At 36.7% G+C, this 22,311-nt stretch overlaps 1 protein-coding gene across 7 annotated transcripts in view; it reads right to left on the bottom strand.

Moving 5' to 3' along the window:
* Nucleotides 1-5,941: 5,941 nt before the first annotated feature.
* Nucleotides 5,942-22,311, bottom strand: part of LOC150088719 (serine/threonine-protein phosphatase alpha-2 isoform) — a 75,889-nt gene continuing 59,519 nt past the window's right edge. For all 7 annotated transcript variants that reach the window (XM_090370870.1, XM_090370876.1, XM_090370871.1 and 4 more), the window contains one exon: nucleotides 5,942-6,097. In XM_090370870.1, coding sequence (XP_090226996.1) covers nucleotides 6,014-6,097 — 84 coding nt within the window. In that variant the 3' untranslated portion in view covers nucleotides 5,942-6,013. The remainder of the gene's footprint in view (nucleotides 6,098-22,311) is intronic.

Below are 22,311 nucleotides of genomic sequence, written 5' to 3'. Positions count from 1 at the left end.
ATTATTACTATTATTTTATTTTATTATTTTTATTTTTTTGGCTGGTGCAGTATAAGCCATAGGCTTCCTTGCACCATGTGGCCATTGCTAATACCCTGAGTGTAGTACCGCACAGTTGGTATGTTACTCTAAGGGATTACTGCTACCCATATGCAGTACTTTGCATTTTGCAATTTTAAACCTCAGTTGCCACCTCTCAGCCCAACTTTTCTATATCCTGTTGCAGTAGCATACAGCCATTACTGTCATTAACAACCCCACCAACCTTTGTATCGCCTGATATACCTTCATCAATATCATTGACAAATACAGAAAACAATAATGGGCCCAACGTGGAAATCCCACTAACAACATTAGTCCATGAAGAGAAGTGTTCACTGATTACCATCTCTGTCTTCTCCCACTTAACCATCCTTTTATCCATTGTAGCAACTTGCCCTTAATACCATACTGCTCCAACTTGTACAGTAGTCTTCCAGTGCAACAGTATCAAAAGTTTTCTTAAAATCCAAGTATATGATATCAACATTATTTTTTGCATGCAGTTCCTTTGTGACCACATCATAGTATCCAATCAAAGTGGTCGGACAAGACTTCCCCTTAACAAATCCATGCTATGTCTGAACTATAAATGCAGTCTTGTCTAGATGATCCTGCAGTGCTTCTTTAACCAGTGACTCCATTATTTTCTCCAGAAAAGAAGTTAAACTAACAAGTCTGTAATTACTTGTGTCACTTTTTGATCCCATTTGTGTGGATTGGGGATACTTTTGCACATCTCCAGTCTGTGGGGATCTCTCCTGAGTCCAAGAATTCCTCAAAATCAAGAAATTGCTTACTTTCTTTGCTGCCTCCTTTAAAATAACTAGATAGATCCATCTGCACCAGGTGCCTTCCTTATCTTTAACTTCAGCAATTTCTCCTCCACTTTGCTCTCAGTTATTACAAAATAATTTAACTCCCTGTTAGAGTTTGATAAGCTTCTGGCCTCCACTTCCTTAAAGAATTCCTTATATGTGAATGTAGATGCAAAATTCGGTTTGTCAACTACCTGAGCAGAATCCTAATAATCAAACCATCAATATCAAGAGGACCAATTTGATTCGTCCCCTTCCTTCTAGAGCTTACATAAGTAAAGAAGTCTTTACTTTTTTTTTACATTGTTTACCAAAGATGTCTTGTAATCTGCCTTTCCTTGCCTAACCTCCTTTGTGACTTGATTACAGACTATCTTATATTTACCACAGGCATCTGTATCTCCTGATAATTTATATGCATCCCATGCATTTTACTTCTCTGCCACAAGTCTGATTAATTCATCTGACATCCATTTATCCCTAAACCTTGGACAGTATTTCTTAATTGGCACGAAAGGCCTAGTAGCTTCCAAGATTAATTCCTTGAGTGCTTCCCATTTAGAATATGCTGTTGGTAACATCATCAGTTGGTCTCACTGTATAGAATTTAAAAAATCTCTGAGACCACTGTAGTCACCTTTACGAAAGCAACCCCCCCCCCTTACCCCTTATGATAGTTACACCTTTCACTAAATCCCACATCACTGTGATCACTGCTACCTAGTGGTTCCTTTTTCTGCAAATTCTTAATGTATGAATAATGACTGCTGATATCAGATCAAAAGAATTACCTCTGGTTGCCTCTCAAACATACTGCTACTGTAGAAAAAAATCATCCAATAAATCCATAAAAGTCTTGCTAGTGTGTGAGTAACCAACCCACAAGTTCCAGTCAATATCTGGAAAGTTAAAATCCCCATTACAACACTTTCTGATTTAGTGGCCCACTCTATTTCTCTGCACAATTGTTCGTTGTATTCATCAGAGTTATTAGGCCTATAACACACTCCTACTCTCAACTTTGTTTTCCCAGTGCTTATGTCACACCAAACTGACTCAACACTGCACGGTCCACCCATGTCAACTGGATGCACTTCCTTACATTTTATGTGTTTGTTAACTAAAAGACACCCTCATCCTCCTCTTTTATCCTGTCTATCTTTTCTGTACACATTGTACTCCCCAAATTCCAATTCTGCATTCCTTATTTCTGTGTGAAACCACGTCTCTGATATCCCAACAATATCAGCCTTTGATGTCTTTACCAGCACCTCAAATTACTTACGAAAATTACCATGAAATTAAGCAGAAAGAATTGTGAAAGTTAAAAACTTATTGAAATGAAATCGCAAAGGAAAGTGCACTTTCCCTTATGTTTGTCGTAGAGGCTGCTCATGTAAAATCAAACTGTTGAACCAATGGTTCAACAGTTTGATTTTATATGAGCAGGCTTTTATATGTTTGATTTTATGAGTTTGATTTTCGCTTGACTGTTAAACCAAATACAAAGTCATAGATGCTGCTCACATTAAATCAAACTGTTGAAGACTTTGTACAACAGTCTGATTTTTTACGAACAGCCTGTAATGACAAACAGAAGGGAAAATGCACTTTCTTCCATACAATTTCATTTTAATAAGTTATTAACTTTAAAGTTCTTTCCACTTAATTTCATCCTAATGAAATGAACTGGCTTGTACAGTGTATACATAGATGGATACCATAAATCTGAATAGGTAAAAGACTCAATGTGTGTACCTAATCTGCTATTTTAAATTCCAGTGTTAAATATCATGTAGTGCTTTGATCCATATCCTAAGGATAGTCACATGGAATTTAGGCACTATAAGCATAAGATATAAAGGGGGAAAGATGCATTCCAAAGCTTCTGTAAATCACACCAATACTCTCAGCAGTGACAGGAGATAAGATCTTGGCTTCCTTGACAAATAGCATATGCAACTTCTTTACTGATAACTACAACTCAAAACAGAATTAAACTTATAACTTTAGAAAAAAAATAATAAATAAATAAATGAGTATAACTAAATAATAGGAAGGGAATTTGAGATAGATCTCATTAGAGATAGATCTATTTAATATCTTAAGGCTGAAACAAAACCCAAATTTATATTATTGAACTTAGTTGTGAGAGTTTGGATCTTTGTTTCATTCAGCACATAATTATACATAAAGTAAATTTAAAATTTTGCTTTAAAATTTCTAAAATACATATGAACTAGACAAGTCAACTTCATTTTTGTTGAGGTTTGACAATGGTCTGATTTCTTACTTGATGCTGTCATCAGTTATTGATGTCCATGAACTTTTAATACATTTGAAGTACAGAAAATATAGGTAACAGAACTTGTCATTAGAAGCAGAAACCAAACCTAATCACTTGGATGACAAAGTTAATTCCAAAGGTAACACAACAGGTTGAAACACACAATGAAAACAGGATATAAAAGGATTGGATTTTTTTGGTGCAAAAAAAATCTTAGGCCACGATGTGCCGGATATAAAAGGCATGTACACTCAATGACAGAAGAGCAGGATGATAAAATGACCTATCCTCTTTGGTAGTATGTCACACAGAGGGCATGCAAGTTCACCAGATAGCAAATCAGTGGAATACCCAAAATCAAGTATTACTGCCCCTAGGAGCAGTAGTACTCGATACGAAAAATTGTTTTTCTAACCAGATATCTTTTTCATTTAGAATCCCAATACATGTTGGAGATTAGTGTATGCATCCTTTCATATTTTTTCTGACACTGGCTTAAAGCATTATAAAGGCAAAGCCAAGGAGCATCAATCAGGTCCATGGGATGTGCATCAACAGTCTGGAGTCAATGATGAGTTGCTGCTGAGGCACTCTGTATAGGGACCCAGAGTTCCTCAGCAGCAACTTTCTCCAATCTCTGATGGTGCAACAGATTCCAGTTTATAGCCCCATTTTTTCACTGCCCATCTAAAAGGAAATAAAATTGTCCAGCCATCTTCCTTCCATCAATTTTTTTTTCAGTTCCTTCTTGCACCCCAATGCCTTTTTTTGCCAGTCATCAATTGTCCAGCCATCTTCCTTCCATAAATTTTTTTTTTCAGTTACTTCCTGCACCCCTATGCCTTTTTTTATTTAATAATATAAATATATATAGTAATAAAAGTTTAGTGTGCACATTCTTTGATTTTGTCCACATTTGCATGAACTGTCATCAACTGTGTTTAGAGGTAAATTACATGATTATGTCTGCTGCACATTTTATCTATGTATAATAGTCATAATAGTTCTGATTTTACCTTTCTTTCTTGGCCACACAGAAAAATGATTTTTTTCATAGCAAATAATACAAGTGATGACCCTCCACATTTATTTATCTTGTATTTGCCCTTCCTCACCCCATCCCACTGCAAATTACAATGGAAACTTCCCAGCTGCATGCAGCCTAGCTGGAATTTCCAAGTGTAAATCTCAATTTCGACCTTCATCCTGTTTTTCGGTCAATAGTTGTTAGCCAGTTACCTACAAAAAAGAAAGGTTTTTTTGTATTTTCCAAATGAAGTTCAGTCACATACCTACATTCATGTCCATGGTCATGTTACATCCTTTCACATTCTTTTCCTAGATATCCACACTTTTAATGTACAATGCCATACAGCAGAAAATTTAAATACCATACATTAATTAGTAAAATCATATGATGGCTTTAGAATGAAAGTTAATTCCACATAACCAAGGTTAAATTTCAACCAGTAAACAAACATAGTGAAAACTAGCACTTAGTGCTTTTGCAATGCTGGAAAAGCTAATAATGAATTTGCTTATCACATGATTTTTTTCAAGTACATGGTATTTTAAAATCAAAATTTGTATGCATTAACCGTGTTCAATTTTGATTGTAGAGAAACTTTCTGCAATCACTGAAGACCAAGTACCCGTGCTAATGCTTAGGCTTATATTCAACTTAGAGATAAATACCTAAGTTGCCAATATCTTTTCAAATTGTATAGCATCAATTGCATAGGTGAATCTGTCATACATTTAAAAATGCAAGATGCTGCCAGGACAGCTGTTTCAAAGTTTACTGTCTTCTCATCAGGATAATTAATTTGTTTTGCCTAAGTACACAGCCAAGCAATGTGTGGAAATAAATCTTCCATTTTTAAAGTTATAACAGACTCACTTATCCAGGTGATGCTATACAATATAAATAGATATTAACAACTTGGTCAGAACTGTGGATAGCAGTATTTGTCTCTAAGCTGAACATAAGTCCAAGCCTCAGCACTGAGTGCTCTGTGCTCGGCCTTCAATGAGAGCCGAAACTCTTTCCATGATCAAACATTTGTATGCAAGTAATGCATACAAATTTTGATTTTATTTCAACTACTGCACTGAAATACTCCTAAATCCTATACTACTGTACTGCATAGGGCAATGTTGTCCAATTCTAGGTTGAAAGATAAACATAATAGTTGTTTTAAAATGGAAGCTATACTTGCACAGCCTGTTTGGTTGTTCACTTAGACAAAATACATTATCCACTGTTCTGCATATATTCACCAACGAAGCCCACCTACCAGCTCATGACAAGATAGTAAGCTTCAAAACATTAAATGTATAGTGGATTCACCAATTCAGATGATGCTATACAATTTAAAAAGATATTAGAAACAACTCAGCCAGAACTATGCACCATAAATAGCAGAATTTCTCTATAAGTTGAACATAAGCTCAAGCCTTGGCATAGAGTACATGACATTCAGTATTTTGTGAGAGTAACTAGAGTTTCAAACTGAATGGGGATAACATATGAATTTTGATTTTATTTCAACTACTTTGTTGAAATATTTACCCCCCCCCCACAATCCTATAGTGTTGTACATGATATTTTGTATATTAATTAGCATAAGTTTCATATATTAAACAACTATTAACAGAACAGATTTAATAAATACTTTAAAAATTATATTCACATACAGTTCCAGATATATATACATTCTAATTAATACTACACATGCTATAAGCATGCATTTATAAATAAATGCATTTACTTGATTAATAAAACTGCTCTATCTAATTTAAAAATCTTAAATGAGCCAAGTAATTTGATGATCATGAAAGAGTAAGAATTACTGAACATACGCAAAACTTATTTTTTGCTATTTTTCTTGGCTATTGGGGTACGCTGTTGAAAAGAAATGGAAGAGTGAGACTTCTGAGCTGGTTTAAGAATCTACAAAAAAATAAAAAATAAATAAAATAAATAATAACAACAGTAAATAAATAATAAATAGCCATATATTACCACACATTATCATAAAATTTTTGATTTACTAAACTGAAAGATATTAGAGTTCATGCTCAAATTGGGCAACTATATGCAAAATACAACTGATGATTTAAAAATTTTTCTAAATATAATTTTTTTTTTTTTTTTTAAATTGTTCTTCAGGAGTGCATATCTGAGTTCACCAAAGTGTGTTTTTTTTCTTTTTTACACTGCTGAAAACAGCATTTTTTTAAATTTACAAAACAAATTGACTGCTACTTCAGGAATTTGCTTTAAAAACAGGCTGGAATAAATAAGCCCATGTGAACTTGGGAGATTTCATTGAAACACACCCTCTTCAACCAATAGCTGGTTGGCTGTTTTGGAGGAAAACTAATGGTATCAGTTACAAAGTGAACATTAGACTTCAAAGCTAACCAGGAATGCAAAATAAGGTATATCGCTTATTATATGCCATTAAAGCAAGGAGAAGGCAGCAAATAATCAATTCTGGCACTATTGGTCTTTCTGCCATGTGGTCAGAAATAATAATTGTAAGCTATCAAACAATAAGAACAGAGCTATGCAAAAACTTTCCATAGCACTTATTGAACTTACACCTATTTTTCTGATAATTCATTACATTTCACTTTTGAATTCAACACACCCAGCACTAAACAATTCTCAAATATCTGTCACAAGCCCTTTAAATGCTGATCTTCAAATAATTCTTCTGACTTATTTTTCACAAAAAAAAAAAATAATAAATAAATAAAAGGAATATGCACTTTCCATGGTCATCTTAAACAACACTCAGAATTCTACAGAACACATTTTTAGTAGGATTAACCTTAATGTCCAGCTTTTCTTAATATAAGCATATTACACTATAATTTAAATTAAATGTGGTGTAATCAAATGATGATGATTTATTAAATTAGACACTGTTAATGTTAAAGGAATTGTTGTGAACTGCAGTGCTGAAGGGGTACTTACTGCTACCAACACGTATCAAAAAATAAAGACAAATGAAAATCAGAATAAATAGGTAAACAATAATGCAGGGGCCTACACTCACCCAGGGAAGAAAGGGACATAGTCTCCTGCATAAGTACAATGCAACTGCCACTAAAAAAAAAGCTAGGAAACCTCCACTGCACTAAACCCAATGGGCATATATAGGCACCCCAAGGTTTTTTTTTTTTTAGGAGCATTAGCAACTAAGGCCATATTGCTCTGGGGATATGCAGTGGTCATTCCGTGTGCTACGCACTGCTGCTCCTGCCCACCTGGCTACGGAGGTGCCAGGCACCCCAAGAAAGAAACATAAAAGTAAAGAAAGTTTGAAGGAACCATAATGCCCACTTCTTCAAAGAAATTATTATGGTTCAACCTTGTGAAAATGCCCCAAAATTCTCACATTTCTCTCACGGCTTGCTGACAGAAAAAGAACCAAGGATCCCACAATGCAAGCAATCGATACAGAAAATCCATCTTAAATATGGTTAAACAAAATACAAATTTCCACGTTTATCAAAGCAAATCAAGTGGCCAAACCAAAATTATGATGTGCAATATAACATCTACTAATTAAAATTACAAAACAAGTCAAAATTCTGAGACTATTCTACCCCACAAACTCCCTGCATGTCAGGCAGATATATAAAGCAAACCTCCTGGACACGTCAACAAATCACATTTAAGCATGTGAGTTAACATTGTTATATGTTAGTAAACTTGTTCTCGTTATACAGTCTTTGGTGTCAGTTGAACATGTTTTTAAAATGTCACATCAGGGTGTTAATTGCCGAATAGCTTTTATTGTGTGTGTGTGTGTGTGTGACTTCACAATTAAATCTCACAAACAGTCTACAAATGCTTTAAATTAGGTGATTAAGAAAAGGAATGAGCTTTTCATATGTGCCACACTAACTGTGCTTCACATTTCAGAGGCAGGTTAAATGGTAAACATAAAAATATCACTGCTATTTTCTGTCTGTATTGGTGGGGTCAGAAAGTGATTTTATATTTTATGGCACATGAGCAATTAAGGCTATGCACCAAGTCCAATACTTAAATATATTAAAAACAGCAGTAACTTGCAAATAGGTTACCTATATTGGAGGAGGGAGTCAAACCATTCAGGCCACAACCAATTTTTGCATAATTCAAATTAAAGGACAGAAAGAAAAAGGTAGGGGAAAAAAATCCCAATATTCTGAAAGCTATTAGACCTGTCAGTCACAGTGGAAAACTAGCTGTTTGTATTTCTCCAGAAATCTGGTCATTAGAAGAGGTAAACATGATGATTCAATGGAAACAGTCCATACAAGCTATGAATTGACATATGAATGCCCAGACCCAAACAAGCTTCACCTATTAACTCAAAGAGAAATAAAAGTTAAGCAAAAGAATCAAGGCAGTAAGAATGCTTTGGCTCATGACACAATTGCTAATGGAAGTTCTCTTATGAATCAGGGTTTTGTAATGTGCTCTGATGTTGCCTCTTGCAAAACTACCTTTAGCTGGACACAATACAAAGGTGATACCTTTAAGCGTGTTCACTGTAAACAGCATGAGGTGGTTAAGTGCCAATTCAGCATTCTGATGGGCTTATAAGAGGGGGCTTGAAGAACAGGGTAAATGCCCTTAAAGAAATAAAAGAGAGGGGGGCCTATCAAGCACTCAGCTGCCTAGCTCAATGTTAGAGTCGACAATCAGGCATCAGACAACATGACATCCTTAATGGCAGATATCTCTGATTCCACAGGAGAGAGCAGTTGTTGGTGACCACTGCAAACAGGGAAACAGGAAATATATATTGTGTAGAAAGGATAGGCAGAATAGGAAATGTCTGCCAGAAGCTAAAATTTGTGACTTCGTAGCAGCTACCATCTTAAGGATACAAAAGGTGATATTGTAACATTGTGATATGTGTGATATTGTACACAAAAGGTGATATGTGTGAAATTGTACACAAAAGGTGATAAGATTGTTTGTTTCTGGTTTTTAGGAGCATTAGCAACTAAGGCCATATTTCTCCGGGGATATGCGGTGGTTATTCCCTGACCTTTCTGCATCCTCTGTATTTGGTGGTCACGGGCTCGAACCCCAGTCTAATCAAGAAGCGTGTGCTACGCACTGCTGCTCCTGCCCACCTGGCTACAGAGGCACCTTATAAGGTGATACTGTACATGTTGGTACAAAAGATATTTAAGAGCAGAAGATCTTAGTATTTACTTAACAAGTATAAGGCAATGTTAAAAAAAGTCACAAATTAGGATTAAATTTATTTGAAAACTTCTGCAATCCAGTCCAGAACACAATAGGAGAGAGAGTATATGATGAGAGCCTTGTTAATCAGTTCAGCTCTGGAGAGAAGGCGTGCAAGCCTCATGGGGTAGAACATTTCTCACATAGCATATGCTTATTAACAGGAAAAACTGTTTTACATTTAAGTGGGATACACTTAAACAGAAAGGTTGCAAGAATATTTTCTGATGCTGCTGAGGCAGTGTTAAGTGGGTTAAAAACAGGCAAGCTGCTAGAACAGCTAATGGGGTTCATTCAATGAAATACAGGAATTTTCCAGCAGGGACAAGGAGGTGATTATCCCATTGTATAAGGAAGTGGTTGGGCCACATCTTGAATACTACATACAGGTCTGGAAGCCTCATTTTAAGAAGAATGTGGTTCTCTTGGAATGGGTGCAGAGAATAGCAACTAGATTAGTCAAGAACACAAACGGGTACTCTCGCAGCACAAACAACCCTGGTTTTGAAAATTGCAATGCTTGAAAACTAGACACTTGTGTAGACACCTAATTGGAGTGTTTAACACTTTCACTACTGACTAAATGTGAGAGAACTCATTTAATATGCCATAATTTTCTGAATGTGAAAAAAAAAAAAAAAAAAACATTCTGACATCACTCCAAAAATTCACTGTAAATCGGAACAAATCTTAAAGTTTTATAAAAAGTTTATTCATATACATAAACTAACATCAACATATGCAAAAAAACAAATAAAACTTGCACAAAGCATTATTACAAAGCTTTCAGTCAGTGTGCCAATACTGAGTAGTAAATTTCATGTGCCTTTACGTTTACAGCACTCGATGGTTGACCGCTTAAGAATGGCCACTCATACATGTTACGGTACACCGCTTGGGTGCATTTTGAATGCATTTAATTAATAGTAGGTAAATCTTCCATTTCTAAACTAATTTTGAATGCATTTGTGAGTTGTGGCACATTACTTCTAGTGCAGTTTTACACATAGCATTAATTCAGCAAACGTGTTAAAGCTTTAAATGAACTGAGTAAACTTGATGATGGTATTCTAACTCTGTCTCAGATAATGCACACAAGGGGACATAAAATGAAAAGGGTGGCTGCAGGAGAGATGTGTAAAAATTTCTTTTCAGCCAAAGGGTAACCCACTGTTGAAACAAACTACCATATTTTTGATGAAATCAAAAAACCTTTGTACCATTTGAATTTTGCTACTATTGTTATAGTATTCTAGAGTGAGTTGTAGGTGAAATTCTTGTGATATATAATAATTATTTTATTATATATCATAATTAACACAACTTTCAAACATAATGATATACACTAATACAAATAACATAAACTTGGTAGTGTGGTAGTATCACTGCTGCATAACTGGTGAATTACAATACAATTATTATTGCATTTAATTTTTGATTTAAAATTAGAATTGTAGTTATTATTTATGATTCTCTGATGTTGGTGAATTTGTTTGTTACTCCTTATTTATAATTGATTAAGGAACCACATTCAACTTCTGCCACCACTGCTTTTTTTTTTCAATAAGAACATTTGAATTTTGCCATCATTAGGATTAGCTAGTTGAGGTATATGATGCAAGAAAGCAAACTTATACAGCATCAGCAAAAAAAAAAAAAAAAAAAAAAAAAAACTCTTCCCATTTCACCCATCCGGTCACTCCAAATGTTTGTCTAGTTCAGCCTTAAATTTATTTAAGCTATCAACTTTCACAACAACAGACAGAAGTCTGTTCCAGCAATCAACTACCCACTGGCTAAAGGCAAACTTTCGCACATCTATTCTACAACTGTCTTTCCTCAATTTGAATCTATGCCCACTCAGGTTCTTAATCTGAGCAAGCGGAAGTATCTCATCAGCATTGAGCCTGCTCAAACCATTCAAGGCCTTATACACCTCGATCAGATCACCTCGCAGGTGCCTGGTCTCCAGTTATTGCAACTTGCAGAACTTAAGCCTTTCTTCGTAAGCGAGCCCCTTTGTTCCTCTCACCAATTTTGTTGCCCTTCTCTGTACTTGTTCTAGCAACTCTACATCCTTCCTAAAATGAGGCCCCCAGACCTGTATACAGTACTCAAGGTGTGGCCTGTCCATTGCCTTATACAAAGGGATAATCATCTCCTTGTCTCTGCTAGCAAAATTCCTATATCATTGACAAAACTCCATGACCTGCTCTGGTAGCCCATCTGCATTGCTCAGAGAACTTCATATCTGACTGCACAATTACCCCCAGGTCTTTTTCATTCTCCACCTCCCTGAGTGTAGTACCACACAGTTCATACGTTTCTTGGGTTACTGCTACCCATATGGAGTACTTTGCATTTCTCAATATTAAACTTCAGTTGCCACTTCTCAGCCCATCTGCCTAACTTTCTAGATCCTGTTGCAGTAGCATACTGTCTTTACTGTCATTAACAACCCTGCCAACCTTTGTATCATCTACAAACTTGGACATTGTTAGTATTGTTATAGTATTTGAGTGTGTGGTAGGGGAATTCTGGTGTTTTAACAATGGCATTAGGTAGCTCGAAAGTTCAAATCATGTAGGTTGGCATTAGTTAGATAAATTTATTATCTATTATAATTAGAACTTACAAACCTAACAGTATAGCATAATACATATTATGGTATAGCATAATACATATTATGGTATAGCATAATACATATAACTTACACTTGATAGGAGATAAGAAATACATATACCATAAGCTTGATATTCCAATATATATATAATTAACAATGTAAACTTCATAGCATAACCGACACATAGTATTATTATTGCATTATCAGTTTATCAGGTTAGTGTAACATTTTTAATTATACTGAATTTGAACGAAAATCATGCCTCGCAGCAAAGCAAAGGGCTCAAGGTAGTGGGAGTGCCGTGGCTCGGGAGATAACTGAGGGGAGCAGTTGTTCTCTAAATCATTTCCTTATTAGATGCACAGCTCGTTTGCTGTTTACAGAGTCATCAGGAACAGGACATGATATTGCCAAGGAGGATGTCTTTGTGTGTGTTCGATGTAAGGAGTGTGAGGATATTAGGCGCCAACTCTGTAGTTATGGGCCTTTATGAGAGCTTTAAGAACAGGGTGGTGCCCTCGAAAGATATAAATTGGGGACCAATCAAGCTCTCAGCTGCCAACGTCAATGCCAGACCTTGCACTTGATCATCAGTCAACACAGCGGCAACTCCCAAGGCAGAATGTGCTGGTCCCACAGGAGCTAGTTGTTGTCGGTGACTACTGTCAGGGAAACATGAAATATATTGTGAAAAAAGGATAGGTGGAATATGAGCAGGATATGCCTGCCAGGAGCAAAAATTGATGACATTGTAGAGCAGATATCTTTTAAGGGCACAAAAGGTGATACTGTTGCACATGGAACTAATGACAGTGAGAGTAGGAAATCTGCAGGCTTACTTAACATTTACAGGGCAATATTGGAAAAAAAAAAAAAAGTCGCAAGTTAGGGTTAAATTTGAAAGTGTGTGCAATTCTGCCCAGACATGATAGAAGGGAGTATCTGACGAGAGCCTCGTCAATCGATTTGGCCCTAGAGAGAGTGTGTGGAAGGCTCACAGAGTACAATTTTTCTCAGTGTGGTCTGTGCTTATTCACAGGACAGATTGCTTCTACAGGGATAGTATACACTTAAATAGAAAGGGTGCAAGAATATTTGCTGATGCTATCAATGCAGCATTAGATGGATCGGAAAACTGCTGGCTTTGGGTGCACACAGACTAATAGATTAACAACAGCCACAAGCAGAGGTCTGGAAAGTAAGGTGCTAGGGATTTCAAAGACTGCTGGAAATCATCATGGAACAAGTAAATACATGAGCTGAGTTAGAGTAACTAAGGGTAAGAACAAGTGCAATGTACACTTGCATGCTCAAAACATAGTAAAAAAAAAAAAAGATGAATTTGAAGTGCTGATCAAGACATGAAATGCATATGCTGTTGGGATATCAGAGACGTGGTGTTACTCAGATATAACCAGGGGCTCACATCTGGTGAGTATGTGCTTGGCACACCCAGGGTCCTGAGCTGGATATCATCATTCTTCTCTTTTTTGGTGATTCTCTCTCTCTCTCTCTCTCTCTCTCTCTCTCTCTCTCTCTCAGGGTACTCAATTTTTTTTTGGCTGGTGCAACATAAGCTTCAGGCTTCCTTGTACCATATAGCTAATAATAATAAGGGATGCAGAATTTGAATATAGGAAGTACAATGTGTACAGAAGAGAGAGAGAGGATTTAAGAAGAAGGTTATGCTCTTAGTTAAGAAGCACATAAAATCTAAGACTGTGCATCCAGTTGACATGGGTAGCCAGTGCCATGTTGAGTCTCTTTGGTGTGACATAAGCACTGGGAAAGCAAAAATGAGAGTAGAAGATACTGTTATAGGCCTAATGACTCTTATGAGTTAAACAAACAAATGTAGAGAGAAACAGAGCAGGCCAGTAAATCAGAATATCTTATAATGGGAGATTAACTTCCCAGATATTGACTGGAACTTGCGGATTGGTCGCTCACAAACTAGCAAGACTTTTGTGGCTTTATTGGATGACTATTTTCTCAAGTATCATGTTAGAGAGGCAATAAGAGGGAGTAATACTTTTGATCTGATTATCAGAAGTGATTATTCATGCATTAAGAATCTGCAGATAGAGGAACCACTAGGTGGCAGTAATCAGTGTACTAATGTGGGACTTAGTTAAAAATGTAACTACCATCAATGGTAAAGGGAAGGGTATTTGCTTTCATAAAGGTGGCTACATTGGTCTCAGACAGTTTTTAAATTCTATACAGTGGGACCAATTGATAATGTTACCATCAACGAATTCTAAATGGGAAGCGTTCAAGGAATTAATCATAGAAGCTACTAGATTTTTCGTACCAACTAAGAAATACTTTTCAAGGTATAGGTCTAAATGAATGTCTGATAAACTAATGAAGCAACACAGAAGACTTTGGTAAATATAAATCAATCTGTAATTATGTCACAAAGCAGGTTAGGTAAGTAAAGGCAGATTACAAGAATTCTTTGGCAAAGGATTCAAAGAAAAACAGCAAAGACTTCTTTACATACACACACAATGGAAGGAGGAGGATGAATCAAATTGGTCTACTTGATATCAATGGTTCAACTGTTGATTCTGCTCAGGATGCTGACAAACAATGAGTATTTTGCATCTACATTCACAGTAGGAATTCTTAGGGAAGTGGATGCCAGAAGTTTATCAAACTCTAAAAGAGAGCTAAATGATTTTGTAATAACTGAGAGGAAAGTGAAACAGAAATTGTTGAAGTTAAACACAAGAAAGGCACCTGGGTTGAATGGGATCTATCCACTTATGAGAGCATCCTTGGATTCAGGAAAGGTCCCCACAGACTGGAGATGTGAGAATGTATCCCCAATTCACTAGGTGAATCAAAGGATGATACAAGTAATTACACTGAGTGGACAGAAATCATGAGATATCTACCTAGTAACGGGTAGGTCCACCTTTCACCCAGATAAGGGCAGTCACACAGTGAGGCATTGAGTCCACTAGTTCACAAAAGCGTTACACAGGTATTTCCATCCATGCTTGCTGCACCACTGTCCATAAACTTCATGCTGGTGAGGCACAGGCCTGCCTCACTGACTTTCTGGGGTCACCTTTTCTATCGACAACATAACTCTGCCTTTCCCCCCAGCCTTCAGTCTTCCTCCCTACTCTGTCTAACTCACAGTGTACACCCCCCACACACAACTTATCAATTAATAACATCCAAATTTAAACCATGCTTACATAAACTTCTCTTGGCCTTTTATATTCTAGAATTACCCCCTTTTTTTATTTATTTATTATATATTTTTTTTCACATAGGCCCTTGCCACTGAAATCTTTGGAAACTAGGTGGCAGGGCCTGCCAGAGTACAAAAAATCTACTGGGTACCTGACCTGCCTCCCCGAGGCAAAGTGTGGTAACGGTGGGTCCCAACAGGGGGGGGCCCAACAGCTAAATGGTCAGAAGAACAATAGTACACCACACATCCACCCACTCCCCACACACTTTTTAAATCTCTGGCCTTCACAGAGTTCTGTGCTACACAAACAGAGTACACAACACAGAGATGGGGGGAACCCCTGATGCCATCAGACAACTAACACACTTTGCACTTGTCCATAATTCCTTCGCATTCCTGGGTGGAAGATTCAAAGCTCAAATGGACATTTCCACAGCATCCCAAAGATGTTCCACAGGGTTCATGTCCAGTGAACAGGGAGGCAATTCCATGGTGGTAAAATCTGCAGAATGTTCTTTGAACCATGTTCTAGTCACCACAGCTCTGTGAGGAGGTCCGTTGTCCTGCTGGAAGAGTCCATTGCCCTGTGGGGGCATGATGACCATGAAGAGATGCAGATGGTCTGCAAGGATGGGCCATTCAGAGATGCATCTAGACGTACCAGAGGTCCCAACGTGTGCCAGTTGATGCCCTACACCAGTGGCATGCAAACTTATTTTGCTCACGACCCGTATTAAATGTAAAATTAATGTGATGCCTCAATGTAAACCCCGAGATAGGATGACCAGATTTTTAGAGAAGAAAAATAGCATTTTATAAATTATGTAGTAGAAAATTTTATTTGAGTACAGGGAAAGGAATAAAAAAATTGAAATTGTTTCCTTTTTAATTTACACATTAAAATAATTGTTTAATATTTTAATTAAATACAGCAAAAATAACAAATCAAATTCTTAATCTTCAATTAAGATAACAAAACGATAAAAAATGAACAATTACGAAACAAAACAATTAATGAGAAGGACAAGCCTGGATACCCGGATAATATTTGATCCATATTTGGCGCAATGTTTGAAATTACTAATCTAATGTCATCTTCTGGATCAAGTCTGGAACACTTGTTTTATTATTATAGCTGTTAATTTTGAGAAACCAACTTCACGTAAATATGTAGACCTGAAAGTTAGCAAGTTTGTATTGCAAATTTTGATAATTTTGGACAGTCATCTCGAAGAGAATGCCAAAAATTTTCCCAAGTAGTCTTGAAAAGAGCACATAATGCTTCGTCAGATGACAGGTCGATAAGAACTTCCTTTTGCTGAATGGTAATTCAGCAAACAAATAAAAAAATAATAAATAATTTTGGGACATGAAAACCTATCAAAAGCAAAGGGATTGCAAATCCAATGCAACTTTTTTTTTCTGGAGATACATTAAATCATTTGGAAAAATTCTTAATTAGCATTGTTAGGTGGGTGGCAATGATATCTCTAAATTGTAAACTGTCAATATTATAACAGAATCCGAAAAGCATGGGAACATTTCAGTATTATTACACTCAAATTCAGTTTTTAAAGGATTAAGCTTCCCTTTGAAAGTTTCTATTTTATCACTGAGTATTAATATATTTGTTCCCTGTCCTTGAAGACTTGAAATCATTAAGTTTTTTAAATATATCAGCAAGGCAACTAAATTTTCCAAGCCATTTTTGATTTGTAAACAAATAAGTAAGGTTCTGATTTTTATCCGATAAAAACAAAACTTGATGTTTGAGGTCAAAAAGACATCGCAACACTTTACCACTGGATAACCACACCACTTTCGTACATAAAAGAAGAGTTTCATCCCATTTCATTACAAAGCATTGTGAAAAGTCTGCTATTTAAGCTTCTACTTTTTAATAAAGTTGATCACACTTATCGCATCTTTCAAAACTCCGTGAAAATCAGTTTGTATTTCCTTTGCTACTAATGTACTGATTCCCTATGTACTGTATAATACAATGATTCAAAACTACATTTGGAGAAATTTCCTTTACTTTGCCTTTTAAACCTTTATTTTATCCTGTTAATGCAGCCACACCACATCAGTACAAATCACAAAGCAGTTGTTCCACTTTAGGCAATATTGGTTTGAAAGAAAATATTTATAACATCAAAAATCTTCTCACCCGTCGTTCTTCTTTCCAAAGCTTTGCAAAATAGAAATTCTCCAAAATATCTTCCTCATAGCAGTACCTCACATATACAATAAGTTGAGCAAGGTTTTAAATATCTGTGAATTCATCTAACTGTATTGCAAAAATTGGACTTTCTCTCAATCAATTTAATAAATTGGATTTTATGTTGTTCGCGATAAATATGGCTCCGGATAGAGGAATGTTATTTAAATTGTTGCTGTACTTTTCTCCATGCATAAATGAAATAATTTTTATTGCAGCAGGGAGAACAAGAGATTCAACAATAGTATGCGATTTCAAATTTTTTCCTATTAAATATGAAACTTCCGATGATGCTCTTAAAGCTTTACAAGGAACTGCAGTGTTTCTTCATGAAAGATTTCAGACCTTACATTGGAGTCGCCGTGTCTTTTGAACAAGGATTCAGTTTTTTCATTATCTCTGGATGTTTCGTATGCAAGTGTCTTTTTAATTTAATAGGTTTCATGCTTTTGTCGGCCAGTTTTTCGTAACATATTATCCACTCAGGATGTTGCTTATCACCAACGGTCTTAGTGAAACCGTACTTCAAAAATTCTTCTTGATATTTTATATTCTTTTTCATTCCTTTTGATTTGGAATATGATGGCTCTCTACCAGAAATTGGTCGTTGCACTACACTTGAAATAATGTTAGTCCAAATTTTCACATGAAACATTTCTTACCCTTTCAGCTTCTGGTGTATCTGTAGCAACATTATTGTCGTCACACCTCAACCGTTTTTTTCTGATTACCCAATTGTCCATGGTAAAATATATAAAAATGTATATTTTTTTTTCTTCTTAAAAACAACCATAATATAAAAAGTAGCAGAAGAATGAAAACACATCCAAGTTGACATGAAAGCACTGGATTACAAAGCAGAATAAAGCATACATGCAGACTTAATGTTTACTGCCACATCATATTCACACACCTGACCTTTAGGCAATTTCAGAAAGTTTTGCTGTAGGAAGCACGAATTAAGAGCTAGAGGGATTACAGTTCAGCAATTCAGTAGTATTGAGAAGTATTAATACATATTGGGAGGTCACACTAGTCAGCTGCTTTCTGTGTGTCCATAGTCAGTGAGCAAATTAAGCGGTATTATCCACAAGAACAATAAGTAAGAAAGCCACCTGCATCACACGTGAAACCACCCTAAAAAAAATAGTGGCAATAGGGTTCATTCATATATCAGACTTTGTTTGAGGAGTAAGGTCTCTACACCTATAGTATTGAAAAAGTAATTTTAACAACAGGTTTTTTGGCTTTCATGTACACAAAAACTAATTTTAATTAAAAATTGTGGCGACCCCCTTTAATTTATCCCATGACCCCTATGGGGTCATGCCCCATAGTTTGCACACCACTGCTTTACACCATTACCGACCATCCAGCTGCCTGAACAGTTCCTTGTTGACACGACAGTTGCATAGCTATGTGTGGTCCCCCCCACGTATGAATCCTCCTGTCTATTCAAAATAACTGGAAACGGGACTCATCAGACCAGGAGACCCATCTCCAATCATCCAAGGTCCAGTGCTGATGTTCTTTCCGCCAATTGAGGTGTAGAGTCTATGTAGTGGTGTTAGAAATAGGACTCTGGTTAGTCAGCGGCTCCCATAACATATTGGAGCTAATGATTGCCTGATGATCTTGGTGGAGACGTTTCTGGCACCTCCCTCATTGAAATCAGTGGTGATTTGTGTCACTGTTGCTCTCTGGTTGGCTGAAACAAAGTGGGACAGATGTCGACGACCACATTCATCCACAACCTTTCTCCGCCCACAGCGCTGCCCATGATGAGATGTTTTCTAGAAATGGTGTTTCCCAATACACTCTTGATACTGCCGAACAGGTATAGTGCAATTTCTGCACCACCTCCACAATTGAGTGACCCGTGCGTCAGGTACCCACTATCAACCCTCTTTCGAAGTTAGTTAACTCACAATGTTTATCCATACTGACATCGAATTATCATCTCTATGAATGCAGTGATGCAGTGTACCTATATACCTGCCAAGCAGTGGGTTTGTCCACTAGCGAGAGGGGTGACAGCGTTGCATTGCACAAGAACCAGGTATCCCATATCCCATGAATTCTGTTCTTTCAGTGTACAAACCTGTTAGTTTAACTTCTATTCTAGGGAAAATAATGGAGTCACTAGCTAAAGAATTAATGCAGGATCATCTAGACAAGGCTGCAATTATAGTTCATACATAAAATTGTTTTGTTAATGGGAAATCTTGTCTGACCAATTTGACTGGATACTACAATGTGGTCACAAAGGAACTGAAGTCAAAAAATAATGCTGATATCATATACCCGATTTCAGGAAAGCTTTTGATAATATTTCACATAAAAAATTGCTGTACAAATTGAAAGTGTGCCATTAGGGGCAAGTTGCTGCTATGGATAAAGCGATGGTTGAGTGGGAGAAGACAGAGAGTAGTAATTAATGAACACTGCTCTTCATGGACTAATATTATTAATGGAGTCCCCCAGGATTCAGTGTTGGGCCCATTGCTGTTTTCTATGTTTGTTAATAATATTGACAAAGACACACCAACACTAGGCTTAATGTCCAATTTTGCAGATGATACAGCAGGGTGGTTAATAATAGTAATAACAGTAAGCTACTGCAACAGGATCTAGAAAAGTTAGACAGATGAGCTGAGAAACAGCAAGTGAAGTTTAACATTGAGAAATGCAAAGTACTGCATATGGGTACCAAGTAACCTCAGATTAATGTACCAACTGTGTAGTACTATACTCAGGGTAGTGGAAAATGAAAAATACCTGGGGGTAATTGTGCAGCAGCTATGAAGTTCTCTGAGTACTGCAGACAAGCTTTCAGGACAGCTTGTGAGGTTATGTCAATGATATACAAGAATTTTTCTAGAACAAGTAAGGAGGTGATTATCGCATTGTATAAAGCAAAGGTCAGGCCACAACTTGAGTACCGCATACAAGTCTGGAGGCCTCATTTTAGGAGGGATGTACACTGGTGTTCAAAGAAAGTGCATCACCTAGGAATTTCACATTTCTAACCTTTTTTCACGATGCTATGTTACATTAATGATTACCATCACAAACAGAAATATAAACAAAAGATATTTATTAATAGTTAAGGCAAAGCTAAGTAATATTTTACAGGTGCTCTCAAAATTTTCCAAAATGAGCATTTGCAACCTTTATACAACAGTTTTGATAAACACGACAATTATGGCTGAAATTTTATCAGAAGCCTCAATTTGCTTCAGTTTATCATTTTAAATGGAAAACAAAATGAAAAGTTCACCAGGTGCAAACTAATATTTAGTTGAACTGCCTCTGGCCCTGATGACAGCACACACTGTCAAGGCACTGACAAGATCAATTTCTGAAGATAATCAACGGATAGTTTGTGGTTCCAAACACGAATTATGGCTTCCTGAAGTTCACGAAGGATCTTTGATTTCTTTCCGGCAACTGCAGATTCCACATGATGGCAACAGTTTTCTATAGGTTTCAGGTCCAGGCTGTTTCCTGGCCAGCTAACAGTTGTAATGGACCATTCTTCCAACCATTTTTTTCACTTGAAACAAATGTAAACACATTACTGACGAACCTCTAATATAGTAATGAAGCTAAAGTAACTACAGAAGTGCCTACTTACACTTTTCACCTGATGACAAGGAGCAGAGTCATCCTGAAAGATGCAGTTACTTGGCAGGTTGAAATGGTCTCTAATGGTTGGCAGCAATTTGCCTTCCAATATAGCCAGGAATCCATTGACATTTATGGAACCTCTTATAAACTGCAGGTGACCTATTCCACAATACAAAATGCACCCCCATATCATTTGGCTGGTAGGGAATTTCACTGTAGACACCATACAGTCTGGATGGTATTCTTCACCAAGTCTACAACGAATCATTTGTCTCCCATCAGAACCATGCAAGTTGAATTTCTTCTCATCAGAGAAAATAACTGACGTCCACTGCTCGGGGGTCCATTTGACAAGATTAATCAGGCCTTTTTCATTTTTTTGTGTGAGGAGGGGCTTCTTCTTAGGATGATGGGCTACAAGTCCATTTTTGAAGAGGCATCTTCTGACTGTTACTGCACTTGCTACCACTCCTATAAGTTCTTCCCATTCTCTTTTCAGCTCAGAAGAAGAAGCTTAATGGTTTTTAAGGCATAAGCGCTTCAAAACGAGGTCCTGTTTTGCCGTAGAGACTTTGTTTGCGTCCAGTTCCTTTTTTCTATCAGCAGAACCAGTATTCTTGAGTTTGGAAAGAAATCTACTCATTGTCGACTGATTACACGGCACTCTATAAGCAATATGACAGAAGAACGTCCTTCCTCACATAAAGCAACAATATCACTCTTTCTGCGTGGTGTTAACTGCACGTAACTCGCCATCCTGACAAGTAAGGAATGACTGCAATGCTTGCAGAGCATTCTTATATAGCTGAAAGTAATAGCTGATGCAATATTATGTCATAACCTACGCATGTCAATCTTATCTGATGCAATCTGTAAGAAATATTGCCATATACTTACGTTATTCAGACGACAATTACAATTTTAAGGGGTGATACACTTTCTTTGAACACCATTGTAGAGCTGCTGGAAAGAGTACAGAGAAATACAAGATTGGTGAGTGGAACCTAGGGGTGCTCTTACCAAAAACTGCTTCAGTTCTGCAAATTGCAGCATCTGGAGACTACGCACCTGAGATGTGAACTGATTGAGTGAGCTCGTATGCTGATGGGATTCTTTCTGTCTTAGACTTTGCATATGAGGGGAGCATAAATTCAAACTGAGGAAGTCAGGTTACAGAATAGATGTGTGGAAGCTTGCTATTTAGCCAGCAAGTCACTGAC

The sequence above is a fragment of the Mastigoproctus giganteus genome, chromosome 3 (assembly GCF_048544385.1).
Source record: "Mastigoproctus giganteus isolate SK-2022 chromosome 3, ASM4854438v1, whole genome shotgun sequence".
Classification (NCBI taxonomy): domain Eukaryota; kingdom Metazoa; phylum Arthropoda; class Arachnida; order Uropygi; family Thelyphonidae; genus Mastigoproctus; species Mastigoproctus giganteus.
This window is presented reverse-complemented; position numbering and strand designations above follow the sequence as displayed.